The 22,814-nt window shown below is 40.5% G+C and overlaps 1 protein-coding gene across 4 annotated transcripts in view; it reads right to left on the minus strand.

Moving 5' to 3' along the window:
• Positions 1-22,814, minus strand: part of LOC134348367 (partitioning defective 3 homolog B-like) — a 1,227,036-nt gene that overhangs the window by 653,843 nt on the left and 550,379 nt on the right. For all 4 annotated transcript variants that reach the window (XM_063051617.1, XM_063051616.1, XM_063051618.1 and 1 more), the window contains 2 exons: positions 13,400-13,525; positions 8,692-9,059 (listed from right to left, as the gene is read on the minus strand). In XM_063051617.1, the coding sequence (XP_062907687.1) occupies positions 8,692-9,059; positions 13,400-13,525 (494 nt within the window). The remainder of the gene's footprint in view (positions 1-8,691; positions 9,060-13,399; positions 13,526-22,814) is intronic.

Raw genomic sequence — 22,814 nt, forward strand, 5'->3', positions numbered from 1 at the left:
TGGGGAAATTAGCCTGCTGAATCTGCATCAGGTCAGACTTGGCAGAGGAAAAGAGAGGCCATTTACTTGAACACACAAGAATGGAGATAAAGGTGAAGAAGTTGTGCACAAAAATTCAATTTTCAAGATTGTTTAATGTCATTTCAGTACACAGGTGTAAAGGAGGATGAAATAATTGTTACTCTGCCTCCAATACAGCACAAAAAAACACAGGATAAAGAGGACAATAATAATAAGTCAAACACCAATAAATATAAAGACAGAATGTATCATATACATCGATTAATTGTATGTCCATAAAGCAACGCTAGGCACAGATTGTCTGTACATCAAGTGACTGTTAGAAAATGATAAAGAAGTGGTGGGTGGGGGTGTGGAGGGGTGGATTAGTGGGTGAAGTGTTGATCAGCCTTACTGCTTGGGGAAAGTAACTTTGAGTCTGGTGGTTCTGGTGTGAATGCAGCGTAGCCTCCTCTCTGTGGGATAAACAGTCCAGCAGCAGGTTGGGTGGGATCCTTCATGATGTTACTAGCCCTTCTCCAGCACCATTGCTTTACTTTTTTTAAATTTACTTAATTTTTATTAAATTCTGCTGATAACAATTTAAAATTTGGAAATTAATTGTTCTCTAGCATTAATTTTTAGTTACCGTTACGAGTGTAAAGCAAAGTTATAATGTTTAATTTCTGAACGTTAGCGAACATTCATGTGGCATCACAATCAATACAACTGGTTACATGACTCAGCTGACTGTCTATGCATTTCTGTGGCCATCCCTGCCTTTAATTATTCCAGGCAATCCCCAGATTATGACAGTGTTCTGGTCCTAAGAACTGTTCGCAAGCTGAACTGTTTGTACATCAGAAATAAACAGCAGTGTGTGGGTGAGGATGAAAGAAGCAGCTGTGACGGGAGAGTGAGCAGGCACGGGAAGAGTGACCACCAGCCGGCCTCATTGACTCAGTGAGCAAGTGAGTTTGCTCTGTACTCCCAAGTCACTCAGACAGACACAACCCTGATTGTTACAGCTCAGTGGAGGAAAGGCCGCACAGAGACTACTCCATTCCCGGCTGGTAGAAGATGACAGCAGCCCCACAGCTGTAGGCAAATCAATCTCCAATCATCTCATTAATCTTAGAATATTAAATCACGTGTACATGATGTGCATAGTCTGCAACCCAGGGAGGGCTTGTATTCCCTCAAAATTAATCAATATGCTTATAGATCATGGCCTCAAAATCACTTGCAGACCACAGTCAGATCAGATTGGCAACATCTCCTCCTCAATTTCCATCAGCACAGGTGCACCACAAGGCTGTGTAATTTGCCTCTTTTCCACTCGCTTTGCACTTGTGGCTGTGTGGCCAAGCACAGCTCCACTGCATATTCATCCACTGTCATTGGCCAAATCAAAAGTGGTGATGAATCAGCATATAGGAAGAAGACTGAAAATCTGGCTGAGTGGTGCCACAATACCATCCTCTCACTCAATGTCAGCAAGACGAAGGAGCTGATTATTGACTTCAGGAGAAGGACACCACAAGTCCATGAACCAGTCCTCATTGGGGAAGTGGAATGGGTCACCAACTTTAAATTCCCCAATGCTATAATTTCAGAGGATCTGACATGGATCCAGTACATAGGTGGCACTATGAAGAAAGCAGACAATGTTTCTACTTAGAAGTTTGCAAAGATTTGGCATGCCACCTAAATTTTTGACAAACTTCTATAAATGTGGAGTAGGGAGTATATTGACTGATTGCAACACAGGCTGGTATGGAAATAACAATGCTTTTGAATGGAAAATCCTGCAAAACGTAGTGAATATGGCCTAGTGCTTCACAGGTAAAGCCCTCCCCACCATTCTGCACATCTACAAGGAACATTATTGCTGAAAAGCAGCATCCATCATCACGGACCCCCACCATCCAGACGAACCTCTCTTCTTGCTACAGCCACCAGGAAGAAGGTACAGGAGCCTCAGGACCTGCACCGCCAAGTTCAGGAATAATTATTAGCCCTCTAATATCAGGCTCTTGAACCAAAGAGGATAACCTCAGTCACCCCAACACTGACATCATGGATTCACTTTCAAGAACTTTTCATCTTATGTGCTTAATATATATTGCTTGCTTATTTACTTATTTATTTATTTTTCTTTTGAAATTTGCAGTCTGTTGTCTATTGCACATTGGATGGGGGTAATCATTCTTTGATTCGATTGTGTTTCTTGTACTTACTATGAATACCTGCAAGATAATGAATCTTGGGGTTGTATATGGTGACATATATTATGTACGTTGATAATAAATTTGCACTGACTGAACTCTAAACTTTGCTGAACAGGTTGGAGGCAGCTTCGGAAAAGGTGAGTATCACCAGCAGATCCACTGTATGTAAGAGTGGGCCTAGCTGACAAAGTGACCACTGAGCCCAGGCAGCAGTGAGTACAAGATGACTTTGGCTTGTACCTTCCACTGGGGTGGCAGAGCACATTACATGGGAAGAACTGTGTTAAGCCCTGTTTTTCTCAGTCCCATATATACATGGGTTCCAGTTCCCAACAGAAACATTAAATAAGGACAGACTTACAGACGTTGAGCATTTGAGCAGAGAGATGAACACGGCTAAGGTAACCTATTCAGCCTCACCATTTACAGAGCTGGCACTGAGCTATTTAGCAACTGAATGAATCTAATCCACTACTTCTCTTCAAATAAAAAAGATCCTAATTGTTGGATACAATTTCTTTAGGAGATTATGTGTGGTAGAATCACATGTACCCTTGGAAATTAAGTAGCATCCCAATAATAAGAACAATAAGCGCCTTAGAAAGGAGTTTCAATATTCCTCATTAGAAGGCAGTCTCAATGGCAAGACACCATGCCTCCTTGTAGTTTGTTGGGGGTGAAGTAAAAAAAACTGAATAATGCATGCATTACATGTGTTTGGAAATGATTTGACGCTTTGAAATGTTATGCTTAACAAATCTGTTACAACAAAGAGTGGGTATAATGAGCAATATTCACCATATCCATGTGACAACACACAGAAAAAAAGTGCCGATTCCAGGCTCTGACTAAAGCGACAGCTGAAAAATAGTAAATGAGAATGTTCATTTCCAAAGAGGAAATTTTCTCAGGCCCCAGTTGATTTCCAATGCACAGTATACTCCAGTTAATGGGCACCTAGATAATAGGAAATGTTCATTTAAAGAAAACATTTATTTGTTCCAGTTGCAGTTCACTGCTTATCCTCCATATATTATCCAGCATTTGCATCATAAAACAGAAAATAAGTAACTAATTCCTTTGCCAAAGGCTGTTGTGCATAGAAGTTTTGTATAAATTGCCATAAAAGAAATATATGGAATGCTAAAAGTCATAAAAATGGTTATCAGTACATTTTCCTTTGACTCTTGGGGAGTAGGGAGGGGTGGTTCTACATTTTATATACACAGCAAATAGCCTAATAGTTATGCCTGTTAATGCGTTTATAATATTCTATAATAACTGGAGGTAATACCAAATAAAGAGAATGGTTTATATTCTGCTTTCTCAAGCTCAAGTCATCCAAAACGCTCAATATTTGATAGTCTTGATACTGGAGAAGTCTTGCATTTTCACTCTTATGCACAAAAACATGGTGGGTTCCTCTTCAACCTCACCATGCATCCAACCAACTTGTTCCTCATATCAGCCTCTGCTTCTCCCAAGTAATGGCACCTTCACACACTTCTGCTCCCCGTCACTCTCAAACATCTGGCATACTGCTAGTGTCTTCCACAGCGAAGACTGATGCAAAATACTTACTCAGTTCATCCACCATTTCCTTGCCCCAATTACCATCTCTCCACCATTATTTTCCAGCAGTCCAATATCTACTCTCGTCTCTCTTTTACGTCTCTCTTTGGTATCTTCTTTAATATTATTGCCTAGCTTACCTATGTATTTCATCTTTTCCTTCTTTATGACTTTTTCAGTTGCCTGCTGTTGGTTTTTAAAAGCTTCCCAACCCTCTAACTTCCCACTAATTTTTGTTCTATTATATGCCCTCTCTCTGGCTATCACATTGGCTTTGATTTCTCTTGTCAGCCACAGTTTTGTCATCCTGTCTTTAGAATACTTCTTCCTCTTTGGTACGTATATATCTTGTGCCTTCTGAATTACTCCTGGAAATTCCAGCCATTGCTGCTCTGCTGACATCCCTGCTAGTGTTCCTTTCCAATCAATTTTGGTCAGTTCCTCTCTCCTACCTCTGTAATTCTCAATTCCCTTTACTCCACTGTTAAATTGATACATCTGACTTTCGCTTCTCCTTCTCAAATTGCAGGGTTAATTCTATCATATTATGATCACTGTCCCCTGAACGCTCGCTAATCAATTCCGGTTCATTGCGCAACACCCAATCCAAAAATAGCTGATTCCTAGTGGGCTCAACCATGTGCTGCTCTAAATAGCCATCTCATAGGCATTCCAGAAATTCCCTTTCTTGGGATCCAGTGCCAACTTGATTTTCCCAATCTACCCGCATATTAAAATCCCCCATGCCTATTGTAATATTGCCCTTTTGACAGACATTTTCTACCTCCCATTGTAATTTGTACACCACATCCTTACTATTGTTTGGGAGTCTGCATATAATTCCAATCAGTGTCTCTTTACTCTTACAGTTCCTTAGCTCTACCCACAATGATTCAACAGCTTCCGATCCTATGTCACCTCCTTCTAATGATTTGATTTCATTTTTTATCAACAGAGCCATGCCACCCCCTCTGCCTATCTGACGGACTACCTGGTAATGCTCTAAAAACTTGTTCCAACCAACCAGCGGCAGTATTCAAGGACATTTCCAACCTCTCACTGCTATGGTTGGAAGTTCCCATCTGCTTCAAAAGGACAACCAGCGCTCAGAAAGAGCAATGTGTGCTGCCTTAATGACTATCGTCCAGTAGCACCCACATCTATGGTGATGAAATGCTTTGAGAGGTTGGTTATAGCTAGAATCAACTCTTGCCTTAGCAAGGACCTGGTCCCACTGCAATTTGCCTATCACCACAATAGGTCTACCACAGATGCAATCTCAAGGCACTCCATGCGGCCTTGGATCATCTGGACAATACAAATACCTATGTCAGGGTGCTGTTTATTGACCATAGCTCAGCAGTTAACACCATAATCCCTACAGTCCTGATTCAAAAACTACAGGACCTTGGTCGCCGTACTTCCCTCTGCAACTGGAACCTTGACCCTAACCAGAAAACCACGATCTGTTCAGATTGGTAATAACATCTCCACCTCACTGACAATCAACACTGACGCAGTTCAAGGATGTGTGCTAAGCCCACTGCTCTACTCTCTCTACACCCATAACTGTGTGGCAAGGCATAGCTCAAATACCATCTATATATTTGCTGATGAGACAATCATTGCTATTAGGATCTCAGATGGTGACAAGAGAATGAGGTATAGTAGCTAGTTGGGTGGAGTCACAGCAACAACCTTGCACTCAGCGTCAGTAAGACCAAAGAGCTGATTGTAGACTTCAGAAAAGGTAGGCAAGGAACCATGAACCACTCCTCATAGAGGAATCAGAAGTGGAGATACTAAGCAATTTCAAGTTCCTGGGTGTCAATATCATTAAGGACTGAACCTGGACCCAACATATCGATGCAGCTATAAAGAAGGCAAGACAGCAGCTGTGTTTCATTAGGAGTTTGAGGAGATTTTGTTTGTCACCTAAACCTCTCAAAATGTCTACAGATGTACCATGGTGAGCATTCTGACTGGCTGCATCACTGTCTGGTATGGGGAAACTACTGCATAGGATTGAAGTAAGCTGCAGAAAATTGTAAAATTAGGCATCTCCGTCATGAGCACTAGCCTCCATAGTATCCAAGGCAACTTCTGTCCTTTTGAAACAATGCGTATCCTTGGACATTAAGCTCCCAGCTACGTTTAATCTTCTTTCAGCCATGATTCTATGATGCCACAACGTCACACGTCAAACTGTGCTACGAGTTTATCTACCTTATCCTGCATACTGCTTGCATTCAAATATAACCTCAAAGAATAGCAGCCTGGTTTAATATCATTTGCTGAGCCCTACATTGCATTCATTAGTTTTGTACAACGACTCTAATTTTCCCAAACACCTAATTCTGATCTACCTTATGGTTTCTGTTCTTGCTTTATTGTTACCTCCATTTGACTCTTCAACCTCTCCTGTCTTTAAATGTACTTCAGATTTTCCTGGTGCTTTTACCTCCAATTTCCCCCCTCACACAAACATGCCTCTGTCTGCATCTTCAGTCTAATTTTTTCTCACATGTCAAATAAAGCAGAAAATGTTGGGAATACTTGACAAGTCAATGGCCCTTTATCAGAAATTATGTTCTGAAATGCTAATTCTGTTTTTCTTCTCTCTCCACAGATGCTGCCTGGCCCTTTGTGCGCTTCTAACCGTCATTTCAGATTTACAGCATCTGCAGCTCTTTTTCCCCATCCAGTAAAATGTCATTGACATGAATTGTTGATACAACTTCTCCCTCCATGTTGTTTATTCCACTGAACATGTTCAGTATTTTCTCTTTTTATTTTAGAAATGTAGGTAATGCCTTATTACAAAAAAATGTGCACAGCAAATTCCACAAACAGCAATATGCAGTTCAGTTGGTTGACTAATACCAGGGACAAAGAAAATAATATTACAGAAATTTTCTCATCTACCCATTGGTCCAGATCAAGCCTCATTTTAATGTCTTACCTGAAACTCAGCATCAGCCACTTTCATCTTCCAGTTTAGAAAAATAAAGAGATTTCCAAGGATGGTCTTTATAATGAAATAGACCCAAGTCAAAAAGAGGCCTTCTCAAAATTTGTTTTTTATGCTCTTATGAATTAGGAGCAGGAGGAGGCCACTCAAGGACTGTTCTGCTATTAAGTAAGATTATGGCTATCTAATAGTAACCTCAACCTTACATTTTTGTTGACCCATGGGTTATCGATTATCCATTTACATTTTGGAAATGACAAATGAAGATGCGAATAAGACGTCTTTATCTTCAGGATACAGAGAAAACACAGGAGACAAGATCAAAAAGCTGCCACTGAATAGGGCCAGGAATTGCTTGGGGAGCAGGCTAAAATTAGCTGGGAAATAGGAGTCACAAGATGTGAAATATAGAAGGGGATAAAGGACCAAGGTAAATAGTTTAGTGGAAGTGTTTCAAGTAACAATGACCTGGTCAGGACAAAAATTCAACTTGTTATTAGTGATGAGACGACATTTTACGAATCACAGGTGTCAAAGAATAGGTGCCTTAATATTGTTATGGTAATCCAAGTGTATTGCATTGGAGCTCAGTTTTCTACCTTTGTGAAAGGTTCACTCACAGAGTACAAAACATGCCTTGTTTAGTTAAATTAGAAATACTCGTTAATGTAATACAGATTTTTCACTTTACAAAGTGCAAGGGAATAAGAAATGTATTTTATTATTTGGGTATTTTATAATGACAATACCTTAATTGATCAAAGTGAGAAACAATGCTGCAGGTGCCTCAGATTAATTTTACGTAAGGAATTCCTATATGCCACTATCCTCCTCTCTGTATTTTACTGAATGAACAATGCTGCCTTATAAATGCTCTTTGCTCACTACTACCATCAGGTAGGAGGTGTGTGTGCGCATCCATTGGGAGCAATGAGAACCACTGACACCCTTGGGTGGGTGTGTTCGTACAGAAGCCTTAGGTCCTACACCACCAGGCTCAGGAACAGTTATTACCTTACAACCATCAGGCTCCCAAGCTGGCAAGAGTAACTTCAATCACCACTATTCTGAACTGTTCTACTATCTACAGACTAACTTTCAGGGACTCTTTACAACTCAAGTTCTCAAAAGTATTTTAATTTGTACAACTTGTCTTCATTTTGAAGATTGCCTATTGGTGTTTGTTAGTCTTTGTTTACGTATAATTTAATACACACTTAACATAATAAATTTATGTTGAACTTTGAACATCATTAGAGGTTTATAATGTATTCCTGCAGTTTAGGAAAAATTTACACATTAAACATAAACCCCATTAGAATCACTGAAGGATAGCATTATATCCCTTAGGATTTGCTGAGGTGGAACCGAGATTACTTTGGAATAAATCAAAGGGAATAGAACAGTGTCTTCCCACTTTTCGCTACAGCTTGATGGTATTAGTCAAAGTTCAAAGGAAATTTATTATCAAAGTACATATATGTCACCATATACAACCATGAGAATCATTTTCTTGTGGGCATACTCAATAAATTGATAATAGAATTATGAGCATAATAGAATCAATGAAAGACGTGGAAATATTGTATGTAGCCTGCAGAACGTCGCCATGATTCCTTGGTGCCATCTTGCTTAAAAAGGGTTGTTCAGCTCTGGAAACTTGTGCACAAAATCTCATCTAACATCCTAGTGCAAAAAAAAGGAGTGGCAAACTGTAAAACGTTCAGTCTTTTGGCTAAGATATTGGACTGAGACATGTCCTGTCCTTTCAGAACAGAATTGATTAAGGACAATACATAACACTCAGCCAGCACTAATAGAGAATAAATGATCATCAACACATTGTTTATGGGACTCCAATGCACTAATTATAATTCAAAATATTCAATTTTCTCCAAAATTTTAATGCAAAAATACCTTTTTTCAAATCGATTTTGATCTTTTTTCCTTGCTTTTTGATCCCAGGTCCCCCAAGTGATGTTGGTGAAGATGCTTTCCTGGTATGCATTAAGTGGTTATTGCTCCTTAACTGTTTTGGACTACTGAGCTTCTTTGAAATCGGTGGCGAGCTACTCTCAGCATTATTGGGATAAACCGCATCTGCAGGTTTGCCACCTGGCTTGGAACGCACTGAAGAAGGAACCTTGGATTTTGAATCATCGTCACGAATTTGGCTCAGAATAGACCCAATTGCAAATTTTTCATAGAGTTCTTTGTTATAACTTGGAACTATCTGGAGTTCAACAGCAGGAAATTGCAATGCGTTTCGGAAAACCTCTTGTGCTCTGCAAAACAAAATTAAAAGAGATGAAGGATAAAAATACAAAAGTTTCCAACTAAATGCTTCCCACATTTTTGAAATGTGTTGATTTTTCCCTCTAATTGATTTGTTCCCTCACCCCTACAAACAGGAAACATCTTTGGACTGACAGAGTTTAGGCATTTTCAAGCTGATGAACCAGTTGTTAGGAGGTGCACAAGAGCAGTGTTCATCACAGCAGTTTGCTCTAGTGACTTTCCGCATATACCTGAGAAGGAGCAAAAGATACTCAGCTTGGTACCTCTGTCAGTAACAAACTAAGATTTGGCAATCTGGTCAGAGTCTCCAGACTTTGAGCCATGGTGCTCAAATGCAGATATCTCACTGTCCAGGTGTCATTCTAACTTATGACTCAATACAAAATACAAATTCTAGTAAATAGATCTGGCTAGTACTCCCCTGAATAAAGGAGGTTACAATATTGTTCAGTTTAGATATGCAAATGAACAAAGGAGTTGATAGACTAGGTAGAGTTATGCAGCTTTCATTCTTCGCAAGTCTAGAAGTGGAATATAAATCTTCAAAGAACCATAAAAGGATTAAATCAGGATACACCTTTACCATACAATGGGAACTCTGAAAATCACTCAATATTCCAAGATTGACATGTGCAATAGTTTATGGAGTAGAATTTTTTTTTCTTTTAAAAATGGGTGCACTAGCCATTAAAAGTTGACCACATGCAATTGACTGTTATGTCTTACAGGAGTCATACTACATTAAGTATGCAGCATTTTGTAATACCTTAGGGTCCTACACAAATATATGGAGTCTTCAGATCAAATACATTAAGATTGTGGAATAAGTAATTCATTAATAATTGATTTATTATTGTCACATACAGTGAAAAGCTTTTGTTTGCCTGCCATCTAAACAAAGCATTCCATATTCAAGTGCAAGGATAAAGCTTCTGGCACAAAAACAGCTAGAGTAATAAAAATATAAAGGAGAGCATTGAAGCATTTAAGGAGTGGCCTGAGGCTGATATGGGACAGGGATGGAGTAGAAAATTAATTAGCTGTGGAATACGATTCATATGGAGTATATAATGGGGCAAATACCAGCTGAGCTAAATAGAATGCAGAGTACTGCTATAGAAGTGTACTATCTACAAAATGCACTGCTTTACACGTCAGCTGCTGTGACAACATCTCACAAACCTGTGGTTTCTACCACCAAAAAAGGACAAAGGCATCACGTGCATGGGAACACACAACCTGCAGATGCACACCACTGTCTTGGAAGTACAGTATATCGGCAGTCTTCCATCATCATCGTGTTTAAATCCTGAAATCCCATACCTTACAACACTGGGATAAGGGCTCAGCAGTTCAAGATGTTGGCTTGCCACCCCTTCTCTAAGAAAATTAGGGCTGGCAATCAATTCTGACTTCATCAGTGAAGCCCAGATTCCAAAAATGAATAAGAAAATAAAGACTGTGAAAACCAAAAAGGCAAATAAACTGTAGACACTGAAAACCTGGAAATGAAAACAGAAAATATTGGAAGTACCCAGTTGGTCAGACAGCATCTGTAGAGGGTGACTCAGAGTTAATGCTTCAGGTCAATCAACCTTCATCAGAAATTATAAATATTAATCCTGCCTCTCTCTCCAGACATTGCATGACCTGCTATATACTTCCAGAATTTTATGATTTTTTAACTAGGCTACATACATTCTTCAGTCCTTTCTTCATCAATTGAAGAATATCAAAAATAACCAATCATCCAAAAAGAAATCCAACATCAATAGGTGCCACAGCAGTGTAGCAAAGTTATTACACATCTGGCCATTGGAGTTCAATTCCAATGTCATTGTAAGGAGTCTGTACACCCTCCCTGTGGGTTTTCCTCAGGCACTCTGGTTTCAAAGTTAAAAGGTTCAAAGTAAATTTACTGTCAAAGTACATATACAGTGCCTATAAAAAGAATTCATCCCCCCTTGGAAGTTTTCATGCTTTATTGTTCTACAACATTGAATCACAGTGTATTTCACTTGGATTTTTTTACACTAATCAACAGAAACAGACTCTTTTATCAAAGTGGAAACAGATCTCTACAAAGTGACCTAAATTAATAACAAATATAAAACACAAAATAATTATTTGCATAATTATTCACCCCCTTCAAGTCAGTATTTAGTAGATGCACCTTTGGCAGTAATTACAGCCTTGAGTCTGTGTGGATAGGTCTCTATCATCTTTGCACATCTCGACACTGCAATTTTTCCCCATTCTTCTTTACAAAGCAGCTCAAACTCTGTCAGATTGTACGGGGAGCATGAGTGAACAGCTTTTTTCAAGTCAAGACACAAATTCTCAATTGGTTTGAGATCTAGACTATGACTTGGTCACTCCAGGACATTAACTTGTTTTTAAGCCATTCCTGTGTAGCTTTGGCTTTATGCTAGGGGTCATCGTCTTGCTGGAAAACAAATCTTCTCCCAAGCCGCAGTTCTCTTGCAGACTGCTTCAGATTTTCCTTCAGGATTTCCCTGTATTTTGCTGTATTCATTTTACCCTCTACCTTCACAAAACTTCCAGGACCTGCTGTAGTGAAGTATCCCTACAGCATGATGCAGCTATCACCATGCTTCATGGTAGAGGTGATGTGTTTTTGATGATGTGCAGTGTTTGGCTCATGCCAAACATAATGTTTAGTCTGATGGCCAGAAATCTCAGTTCTGGTTTCATCAGATCATAGAATCTTCTTCTAGCTGACTTCAGAATCTCCTCCCTGCCTTCAGGTAAACTCTAGCCGAGATTTCATGTGACTGTTTTTCACCAGTGGCTTTCTCTTTGCTACTTTCCCATAAAGCTGCAACTGGTGAAGCACCCAGACAACAATTGTTGTGTGTGCACTCTCTCCCATCTCAGCCACACAGGCTTGTAGCTCCTCCAGAGTTCTCATTGTCTCTTGGTGGCCTCCCTCACTAGACCCTTTCTTGCATGGTCACTCAGTTTTTGAGGATGACATGCTCAAGGCAGATTTAAAGCTGTGCCATATTCTTTCCATTTCTAGATGATTGACTTAACTGTACTCCAAGGGATATTCAGTGACTTGGAAATTTTCTTGTATCAATCTCCTGACCTGTGCTTTTCAATAACCATTTCGTGGAGTTGCTTGGAGTGTTCTTTTGTCTTCATGGTGTAGTTTTTGCTAGGATACTGACTCATTAGCAGTTGGACCTTCCAGATACAGGTGTATTTTACTACAAACAATTAAAATACCTTGATTGTACACAGCGCAGTCTCCATTTAACTAATTGTGTGACCTCTAAAACCAATTGGCTATACCAGTGATGATTTGGTGTGTCATACTAAAGGGGGTAAATACTTATGCAATCAATTATTTTGTGTTTTATATTTGTAATTGATTTAGATCACTTTGTAGAGATCTGTTTTCACTTTGACACAGAAGAGTCTTTTTCTGTTGATCAGTGTCAAAAAAAAACCAAATTAAATTCATCGTGATTCAATGTTGTAAAACAATAAAACATGAAAACTTCCAAGTGGAGTGAATATTTTTTATAGGCACTGTATGTCACCATTTACAGTGCTGAGATTTATTTTCTCACAGTATTCACAGTAAATACAAGAAACACACAATGCAAGTCAGTGCATGACCACACCCAACAGAGCACCAACAACCAACATGCAAAAACAACAGACTGCAAATTCAAAGAGAAAGAGAAAAAAAAAATAATAAATAAATAAGCAATAAATAGAGAACACAAGGTGAAAGTGAGTCTAGTTCAGTGGGAACACTTCAGTGCTGGGGCGAGTGAAGTTATCCCTTCTGATTCATGAGCCTGATGGCTGAGGGTTAATAACTACTTCTGAACATGGTGGTTCTGGCCTTGATTCTCCTGTACCTTCCTCCTAGTGGCAGCAGCGAGAAGAAAGCATAGCCTGGATGGGGAGGGCCACTGATGATGGACGCTGCTTTCCTACGCCAGCGCTCCACGTAGATGTGATCAATGGTGGGGAGGGCTTTACCCGTGATGGACTAGGCTATATCCACTACTTTTTGTAGGCTTTACCATATAAGAACAATAGTGTTTCCTCCCATAGTCTAAAGATGTACCAGGTAGGATAATTGGTCATTGTAAATTGTCCCATGGTTAGGTTAGGGTTAAATTGAGGTTGTCGGGCGGTGCTGGGGCAAAGGGTAGAAGAACCTATCCGTACTGTATCACTAATACAGTAGGTAAAGTAAATACATCATAATAGCTTGTTTTGTTCACCAAGTTAGACCTTTCAGGGAAAGCTAGAGTCACAGAGGTTGAGAAATGGTCACACTTACTGAACAAAGGTCTTGTCTGTTAAATCACATTCATTGATTCTGATGATACATTCATTCTCCTGGAGCAGGTTCTCCTTTCTTGAACGGCTGTTCTCTTCAATACCACGAATACTCAGGCCAAGGAATCTGGAGAACAAGCAAGCAACAGGAAAACCAGGCTGCAGATTCAGAAAAGAAAACTATTCATCTGCCTGGCAAGGGGTAAGAAAAATCTCTTGGTGTTGGTGAATCCACCATCTTTTAAACTATTCATTGTAATGCTGATTTTAAAAATTACTACAATTGCTTCAAAGGCAATCTCATTATTACAACCTACTTCTTTAAAAGATAATGTTGTATCGTGTGTCATGTTTTCAAATTATAACTGCAAAAAGAGGCTTGTCACAGTTCAGACCAATAAACCATCAGCTCCCAATCTCTGATCTCACCATTGCAGCAAAATCCTTCCTACCACCTCCATTATTTACAATATGCATAGTTTCAAATCTCTTCCCTCCAGATAAATTTATAATTAATTCCACTAATTTCCATTCACTCTCATTTTATAATTATTTCAAATTTCACTGTAGAGTATGTTTTTGAACCTGGGCATAAACACCCTTTAATTATCCCCACTATTGCATAAATATTGTCAACTTCCCAGCTAAATCTAATCTAGAGTCAGCAAGCAGGTCATTCTATAGAAGCAATCAGTTTGTGTAAAATATGCTTCAGTTAAGTGTTTTGGTTGCTTTTTGTTTAGATTGAATTGCTGTAACAAAAATGATTTAATGTGCTGAGGTACTAAGATTACAAACTGGCTGCACTGCATTAGTACTTCACAGAAACCCTGACACAAACATAAAACAGAAGACTTGCCATGCATTTTTAAGATTGAAATTTACATCCAAAATTCCAGATGACAAACTAGTTGCAAATCATTTCAAAATCCAAGTTAATGGCTATTTTAAGAAAAAGACCATTCAGGACTCCTGATTCTTACAGTTCCCACATGGTACCCCAACCACAGAATCTCCAATTCATCATAATCTCCTGTTCGCATAAGACAAGTGATGACAGCAGTGTATCATTTCTATGAACATCAAGCTCTCTTCACAAGCTCATTCAAGTTGCAGTTCTTCATATAGTAAACTCCCAATTCTTCCCTCAACTTCACAAAACTATTAAACAATTGCATATTCACACTAAATTCCAATATATTTACACAGGAAACCAATGGCATCTTCACCAAAACATCTGATCTTTTTCCATAAGTCAACATTGAACACTCATCATGGAGAAGTACTCATTTCTTTCACCCTCCTTTCACTGGCCTAGAGTGGCATGCAAAAGTTTGGGCACCCCGGTGAAAATTTCTGTTACTGTGAATAGTTAAGTGAGTAGAAGATGGACTGATCTCCAAAAGTCATAAAGTTAAAGATAAAACATTCTTTTCAAAATTTTAAGCAAGATTAGTGTATTATTTTTGTCTTGTAAAATTTTAGAGTGAAAAAAAGGAAAGGAGCACCATGCAAAAGATTGAGCACCCCAAGAGATCTGTGCTCTCAGATAATAGCTAGGGCTATGGCTTGTTCACAATCACTGTTAGGAAAGGCTAGGTGATGCAAATTTTAAAGCTTTATAAATACCCTGACTCCTCAAACCTTGTCCCAACAATCAGCAGCCATGGGCTCCTCTAAGCAGCTACCTAGCACTCTGAAAATTAAAATAAATGATGCCCACAAAGCAGGAGAAGACTGTAAGAAAATAGCAAAGCGTTTTCAGGTAGCAGTTTCCTCAGTTCGTAATGTAATTAAGAAATGGCGGTTAACAGGAATGGTGGAGGTCAAGTTGAGGTCTGGAAGACCAAGAAAACTTTCTGAGAGAACTGCTCATTGGATTGCTAGAAAGGCAAATAAAAAACCCCCGTTTGACTGCAAAAGACCTTCAGGAAGATTTAGCAGACTCTGGAGTGGCGGTGCATTGTTCTACTGTGCAGCGACACCTACACAAATATGACCTTCATGGAAGAGTCATCAGAAGAAACCCTTTCGTGCGTCCTCACCACAAAATTCAGCATCAGAAGTTGGCAAAGGAATATCTAAACAAGTCTGATGCATTTTGGAAACAAGTTCCGTGGACTGATGAAGTTAAAATAGAACTTATTGGCCGCAATGAGTAAAGGTATGTTTGGACAGAAAAGGGTGCACAGAATTTCATGAAAAGAACACCTCTTCAACTGTTAAGCACAGGGGTGGATTGATCATGCTTTGGGCTTGTGTTGCAGCCAGTGGCACGGGGAACATTTCACTGGTAGAGGGAAGAATTAATTCAATTAAATACCAGCAAATTCTGGAAGCAAACATCACACCGTCTTTTAAAAAGCTGAAGATGAAAAGAGGATGGCTTCTACAACAGGATAATGATCCTAAACACACCTCAAAATCCACAATGGACTACCTCAAGAGGTGCAAGCTGAAGGTTTTGCCATGGCCCTCACAGTCCCCCAACCTAAACATCATCAAAAATCCGTGGATAGACCTCAAAAGAGCAGTGCATGCAAGATGGCCCAAGAATCTCACAGAACTAGAAGCCTTTTGCAAGGATGAATGGGTGAAAATCCCCCAAACAAGAACTGAAAGACTGTTAGCTGGCTACAGAAAGTGTTTACAAGCTGTGATACTTGCCAGAGGGGGTGTTACTAAGTACTGACCATGCAGGGTGCCCAAACTTTTACTTTAGACCCTTTTCCTTTTTTGTTATTTTGAAACTGTAAAAGATGGAAATAAAAAAGCAATCTTGCTTAAAATAGTAAAGAAATGTGTCATCTTTAACTTTATGCCTTTTGGAAATCAGGTCATCTTTTACTTGCTTAGCTATTCACAGTCACAGAAATTTTGACCAGTGGTGCCCAAACCTTTGCATACCACTGTATGAACAAATTAATATCTGCTACAAGATTAACTGACACAACTAACACCAAGGTGAACCTAGCACTACCTTATTACAAACACAAGAGATTCTGCAGACGCTGCAAATTTAGAGCAACATACAAAATGCTGGAAGAACCTCGCAGGTCAGCCAGCATATATGGAGAGAAATAAACAGTCGATGTTTCGGGAAAAAACCTTTCATCAGGACTGGAAAGAAAGGGGGAAGAAGCCCTTTTAAAAAGGTGGGGTGGGGAGGGGGAGAAGTAGGAGCACAAGCTGGCAGATAATAGGTGAGGCGAACTGATGGGAAGGTATTGAGTGGGGGAGAGGGGATGAAGTAAGCAGCTGAGAGGTGATAGGTGGAAGAAGTAAAAGGACAGAAGAAAAAGGAATCCTAAAGGAGAGGAGAGTGGACCATGGGAGAAAGGGAGACGGGAGGGGCACCAGACAGAGCTGATAAGCAAGTAAGAAGAGCAGGGGTAAGAGAAGAGCCAGAAAGGAGAATGGGAAAAGAGGGGGGAGGATGGAGAAATTACCAGAAGTAGGTTATTGCTAACTTATCTCAATCCGCAATGAACTTAATGCATATGTCAATTGAGCCAACACTGGAACAGTACAGTTTTGTCTTGAATCATTCAAACAATGCATCATTTGTCCGTTAGTATAGTTGGCCGTTAGGATAGTAAATTTCAAGGTTTATTACTGTTTTGAAGAATATTTTGTTTTCTTTGGGGAAAGAAAAATCAATGGCATACAGAGTAGTGTGCCAAACCACACCATGATTTGTATACATGGCTTTGGCTCCGGCACTCAATTCTATGCTAAATGCTAACATAATTCAAATAACTATGAAGACAGCACTTCTTTTAGGCAGTGATTTTTGTTAAACACACTTTTTAAACAAAGTCAAAAAGCCTATTTTAAGATCTGAATGAGTTAAGAAGGCAGAAATTGGGAGCTGAAGGTTGGCAGGGTGGGGAGAGGGGATGTGGGGAAATGATGTGGGGATTGGTAAGTGGGAGGCCTTCAAAGGAGAAATTTTGAGAGTGCAGGGTTTGTATGTTCCTGTCAAGATTAAAGGCAAAGTGAATAAGCGTAAGAACCCTTGGTTCTCAAGGGATATTGGAACTCTGATAAAGAAGAAGAGAGAGATGTATGACATGTATAGGAAACAGGGAGCCAATAAGGTGCTTGAGGAGTATAAAAAGTGCAAAAAAATACTTAAGAAAGAAATCAGGAGGGCTAAAAGAAGACATGAGGTGGCTTTGGCAGTCAAGGTGAAGAATAATCCAAAGAGCTTCTACAGGTATATTGAGAGCAAAGGATAGTAAGGGATAGAACCATAGAACCATAGAAACTACAGCACAGAAACAGGCCCTTTGGCCCTTTTTGGCTGCGCCAAACCATTTTCTGCCTAGTCCCACTGACCTGCACACGGACCATATCCCTCCATACACCTCCCATCCATGTATCTGTCCAATTTATTCTTAAATGTTAAAAAAGAACCCGCATTTACCACCTCGTCTTGCAGCTCATTCCATACTCCCACCACTCTCTGTGTGAAGAAGCCCCCCCTAATGTTCCCTTTAAACTTTTCCCCCCTCACCCTTAACCCATGTCCTCTGGTTTTTTTCTCCCCTTGCCTCAGTGGAAAAAGCCTGCTTGCATTCACTCTATCTATACCCATCATAATTTTATATACCTCTATCAAATCTCCCCTCATTCTCCTACACTCCAGGGAATAAAGACCTAACCTATTCAATCTTTCTCTGTAACTGAGTTTCTCAAGTCCCGGCAACATCCTTGTAAACCTTCTCTGCACTCTTTCAACCTTATTTATATCCTTCCTGTAATTTGGTGACCAAAACTGAACACAATACTCCAGATTCGGCCTCACCAATGCCTTATACAACCTCATCATAACATTCCAGCTCTTATACTCAATACTTCGATTAATAAAGGCCAATGTACCAAAAGCTCTCTTTACGACCCTATCTACCTGTGACGACACTTTTAGGGAATTTTGTATCTGTATTCCCAGATCCCTCTGTTCCACGCACTCCTCAGTGCCTTATCATTAACCCTGTATGTTCTGCGTTGGTTTGTCCTTCCAATGTGCAATACCTCACACTTGTCAGTATTAAACTCCATCTGCCATTTTTCTACCCATTTTTCCAGCTGGTCCAAGTACCTCTGCAGGCTCTGAAAACCTTCCTCACTGTCTACTACACCTCCAATCTTTGTATCATCAGCAAACCTGCTGATCCAATTTACCACATTATCATCCAGATCATTGATATAGATGACAAATAACAATGGATCCAGCACTGATCCCTGTGGCACACCACTAGTCACAGGCCTCCACTCAGAGAAGCAATTCTCTACCACCACTCTCTGGCTTCTTCCATCGAGCCAATGTCTAATCCAATTTACCACCTCTCCATGTATACCTAGCGACTGAATTTTCCTAACTAACCTCCCATGCGGTACCTTGTCAAAGGCCTTACTGAAGTCCATGTAGACAATATCCACTGCCTTCCCTTCATCCACTTTCCTGGTAACCTCCTCGAAAAACTCCAACAGATTGGTCAAACATGACCTACCACGCACAAAACCATGTTGACTCTCCCTAATAAGCCCCTGTCTATCCAAATGCTTGTAGATTCTGTCTCTTAGTACTCCCTCCAATAACTTACCTACAACTGACGTTAAACTCACCGGCCTAAAATTTCCCGGATTACTTTTCGATCCTTTTTTAAACAACGGAACAACATGAGCCACTCTCCAATCCTCCGGCACTTCACCCGTAGACAGCAACATTTTAAATATTTCTGCCAGGGCCCCCACAATTTCAACACTAGTCTCCTTCAAGGTCCGAGGGAACACTCTGTCAGATCCCGGGGATTTAACCACTTTAATTTTCCTCAAGACAGCAAGCACCTCCTCCTTTTCAATCTGTACAGTTTCTATGGTCTCACTACTTGATTCCCTCAATTCCATAGATTTCATGCCAGCTTCCTTAGTAAATACAGACGCAAAAAACCTATTTAAGATCTCCCCCATTTCCTTTGGTTCCGCACAAAGCCGACCACTCTGATCTTCAAGAGGACCAATTTTATCCCTTACAATCCTTTTGCTCTTAATATACTTGTAAAAGCTCTTTGGATTATCCTTCACTTTGACTGCCAAGGCAACCTCATGTCTTCTTTTTGCCCTCCTGATTTCTTTCTTAAGTACTTTCTTGCACTTCTTATACTCCTCAAGCACCTGATTTACCCCCTGTTTCCTATACATTTCATACAACTCCCTCTTCTTCTTTATCAGAGTTGCAATATCCCTTGAGAACCAAGGTTCCTTATTCCTATTCGATTTGCCTTTAATCCTGACAGGAACATACAAACTCTGCACTCTCAAAATTTCCCCTTTGAAGGCTTCTCACCTACCAATCACATCTTTGCCAGAGAACAACCTGTCCCAATCCACGCTTTTTAGATCCTTTCTCATTTCTTCAAATTTGGCCTTCTTCCAGCTCAGAACCTCAACCCTAGGACCAGATCTATCCTTGTCCATGATCAAATTGAAACTAATGGTGTTATGATCACTGGAACCAAAGTGCTCCCCTACACAGACTTCCGTCACTTGCCCTAATTCGTTTCCTAACAGGAGATCCAATATTGCATCCCCTCTAGTTGGTCCCTCTATATACTCTAAATTGGTCCTCTTAAAGATCAGAGTGGTCGGCTATGTATGGAACCAAAAGAAATGAGGGAGATCTTAAATGTTTTTTTTGCATCTCTATTTACTAAGGAAACTGGCATGGAGTCAATGGAAATAAGACAAACAAGTAGTGAGGTCATGGAACCTATACAGATTGGGCAGGAGGAGGTGCTTGCTATCTTGAGGCAAATCAAAGTAGATAAAATCCCCAGGACCTGACAGGGTATTCCTTTGGACCCTGAAGGAGACTAGTGTTGAAATTGCAGAGGCCCTGGCAGACATATTTAAAATGTCGGTATCTACGGGTGAGGTGCCGGAGGATTGGAGAATAGCTCATGTTGTTCCGTTATTTAAAAAAGGCTCTAGAAGTAATCTGGGAAATTATAGGCCAGTAAATTTGATGTCAATAGTAGGTAAATTATTGGAAGGAATACTAAGAGATAAGATCTACAAGTATTTGGATGGACAGGGGCTATTAGGGAGAGTCAACATGGCTTTGTGCATGGTAGGTCATGTTTAGGAAAGGAAAGGTATGTCGCATCCAGAGTTTCTCCAGTTAGTGGATGATTTCCCTCCACGCCTCTCTGACGTAGTGGGGAACCGCATACGAGGCAAGTTACACAGTGGTTTGCCATTGCTTTCTGCCGGGTGAGTTTCCAAAGAGATCACCAGCTCGTAACCCAGCACGGATGGAAAGCGTGTAGGGGAGCCGGCTGGCTGGATTCGAAATCAGGACCTTGCGTCCCGAAGACCGGCGCTGATGCCACTACGCCACCAGCCGGGTCAGGTCATGTTTAACCAATCTATTAGAGCTTTTCAAGGAGGTTACCAGGAAAGTGGATGAAGGGAAGGCAGTGGATGTTGTCTACATGGACTTCAGTAAGGCCTCTGACAAGGTCCCACATGGGAGGTTAGTTAGGAAGTTTCAGTCGCTAGGTATACATGGAGGGGTAGTAAATTGGATTAGACATTGGCTCAATGGAAGAAGCCAGAGAGTGGTAGTGGAGGATTACTTCGCTGAGTGGAGGCCTGTGACTAGTGGTGTGCCACAGGGATCAGTGCTGGGTCCATTGTTATTTGTCATCTATATCAATGATCTGGATGATAATGTGGTAAATTGGATCAGTGAATTTGCTGATGATACAAAAATTGGAGGTGTAGTGGACAGTGAGGAAGGTTTTCAAAGCTTGCAGAGGGATTTGGACCAGCTGGGAAAATGGGTAGAAAAGTGGCAGATGGAGTTTAATACAGAAAAGTGTGAGGTATTGCACTTTGGAAGGACAAACCAAGGTAGAACATACAAGGTAAATGGTAGGGCACTGAGGAGTGCAGTAGAACAGAGGGATCTGGGAATACAGATACAAAATTCCCTAAAAGTGTCGTCACAGGTAGATAGGGTCATAAAGAGAGCTTTTGGTACATTGGCCTTTATGAATCAAAGTATTGAGTATAAGAGTTGGAATGTTATGGTGAGGTTGTATAAGGCATTGGTGAGGCCGAATTTGGAGTACCGTGTACAGTTTTGGTCACCAAATTATAGAAAGGATATTAATAAGATTGAAAGCGTGCAGAGAAAGTTTACAAGGATGTTACCGGGACTTGAGAAACTGAGTTACAGAGAAAGGTTGAATAGGTTAGGACTTTATTCCCTGGAGCATAGAAGAATGAGGGGAGATTTGATAGAGGTATATAAAATTATGATGGGTATAGATAGAGTGAGTGCAAGCAGGCTTTTTCCACTGATGCTAGGGGAGAAAAAAAAGGGGGAAAAGTTTAAAGGGAACATTAGGGTGGGCTTCTTCACACAGAGAGTGGTGGGAGTGTAGAATGAGCTGCCAGATGAAGTGGTAAATGCGGGCTCACTTTTAACATTTAAGAAAAACTTGGACAGGTACATGGATGAGAGGTGTATGAAAGGATATGGTCCAGGTGCAGGTCAGTGGGACTAGGCAGAAAAATGGTTCAGCACAGCCAAGAAGGGCCAAAAGGCCTGTTTCTGTGCTGTAATGTTCTATGGCTCTAAAGTGTGAGACAGAGGGGAGGAGAGAGGGATGGGGAAGAGAGAAATAGAGAGGGGGTTTTGATAGAAAAACAGGGAGAGGAGTGAGAAATATACAGAGGTGAGAGATAAATAGAGAAGGGGAAGAAAGAGGCTGATGTCAGAACTGTCCTGAGCCCATTGATGTAATTCATAAAGACCAGAAAGTCTGCAGATGCTGGAAATCCAAAGCAACACACATAAAATGCTGCAGGAACTCAGCAGGTCAGGCAGCATCTATGGAAATGGATAAACAGTCAACATTTTGAGCTCAGACCCTTCTTCAGGATGATGTGACTACAAAGAAGGCACAACAGCGGCTATATTTCATTAGGTGATTGAGGAAACTTGGTATGTCACTAAAAACTCTTGCAAATTTCAACAGATGTATCACGGAGAGCATTCTAACTGGCTGCATCACCACCTGGCACAGAGGGGCCACTGCACAAGACCAGAAGAAGCTGCAGAAGTTGTAAACTCAGGCAGCTTTATCATGGGCACTAGCCTCCCTTGCAGCGAGGACACCTTTAAAAAGCGATGCCTCAAGAAGACAGCGTCCACTATTGGACTCCATCACCCAGGAAATGCCCTCTTATCATTGCTGCCATCAAGGAGTCCAGGAGCCTGACGACAAACTCAACATTTTAGGAACAACTTCTATCCCTCCACCATCAGATTTCTGAATGGACAATGAACCCATTTACACTAGCTCACTTTTTTTCTTCTTTCTGCACTAGTTATTTAATCG

The sequence above is a fragment of the Mobula hypostoma genome, chromosome 6 (assembly GCF_963921235.1).
Source record: "Mobula hypostoma chromosome 6, sMobHyp1.1, whole genome shotgun sequence".
Classification (NCBI taxonomy): domain Eukaryota; kingdom Metazoa; phylum Chordata; class Chondrichthyes; order Myliobatiformes; family Myliobatidae; genus Mobula; species Mobula hypostoma.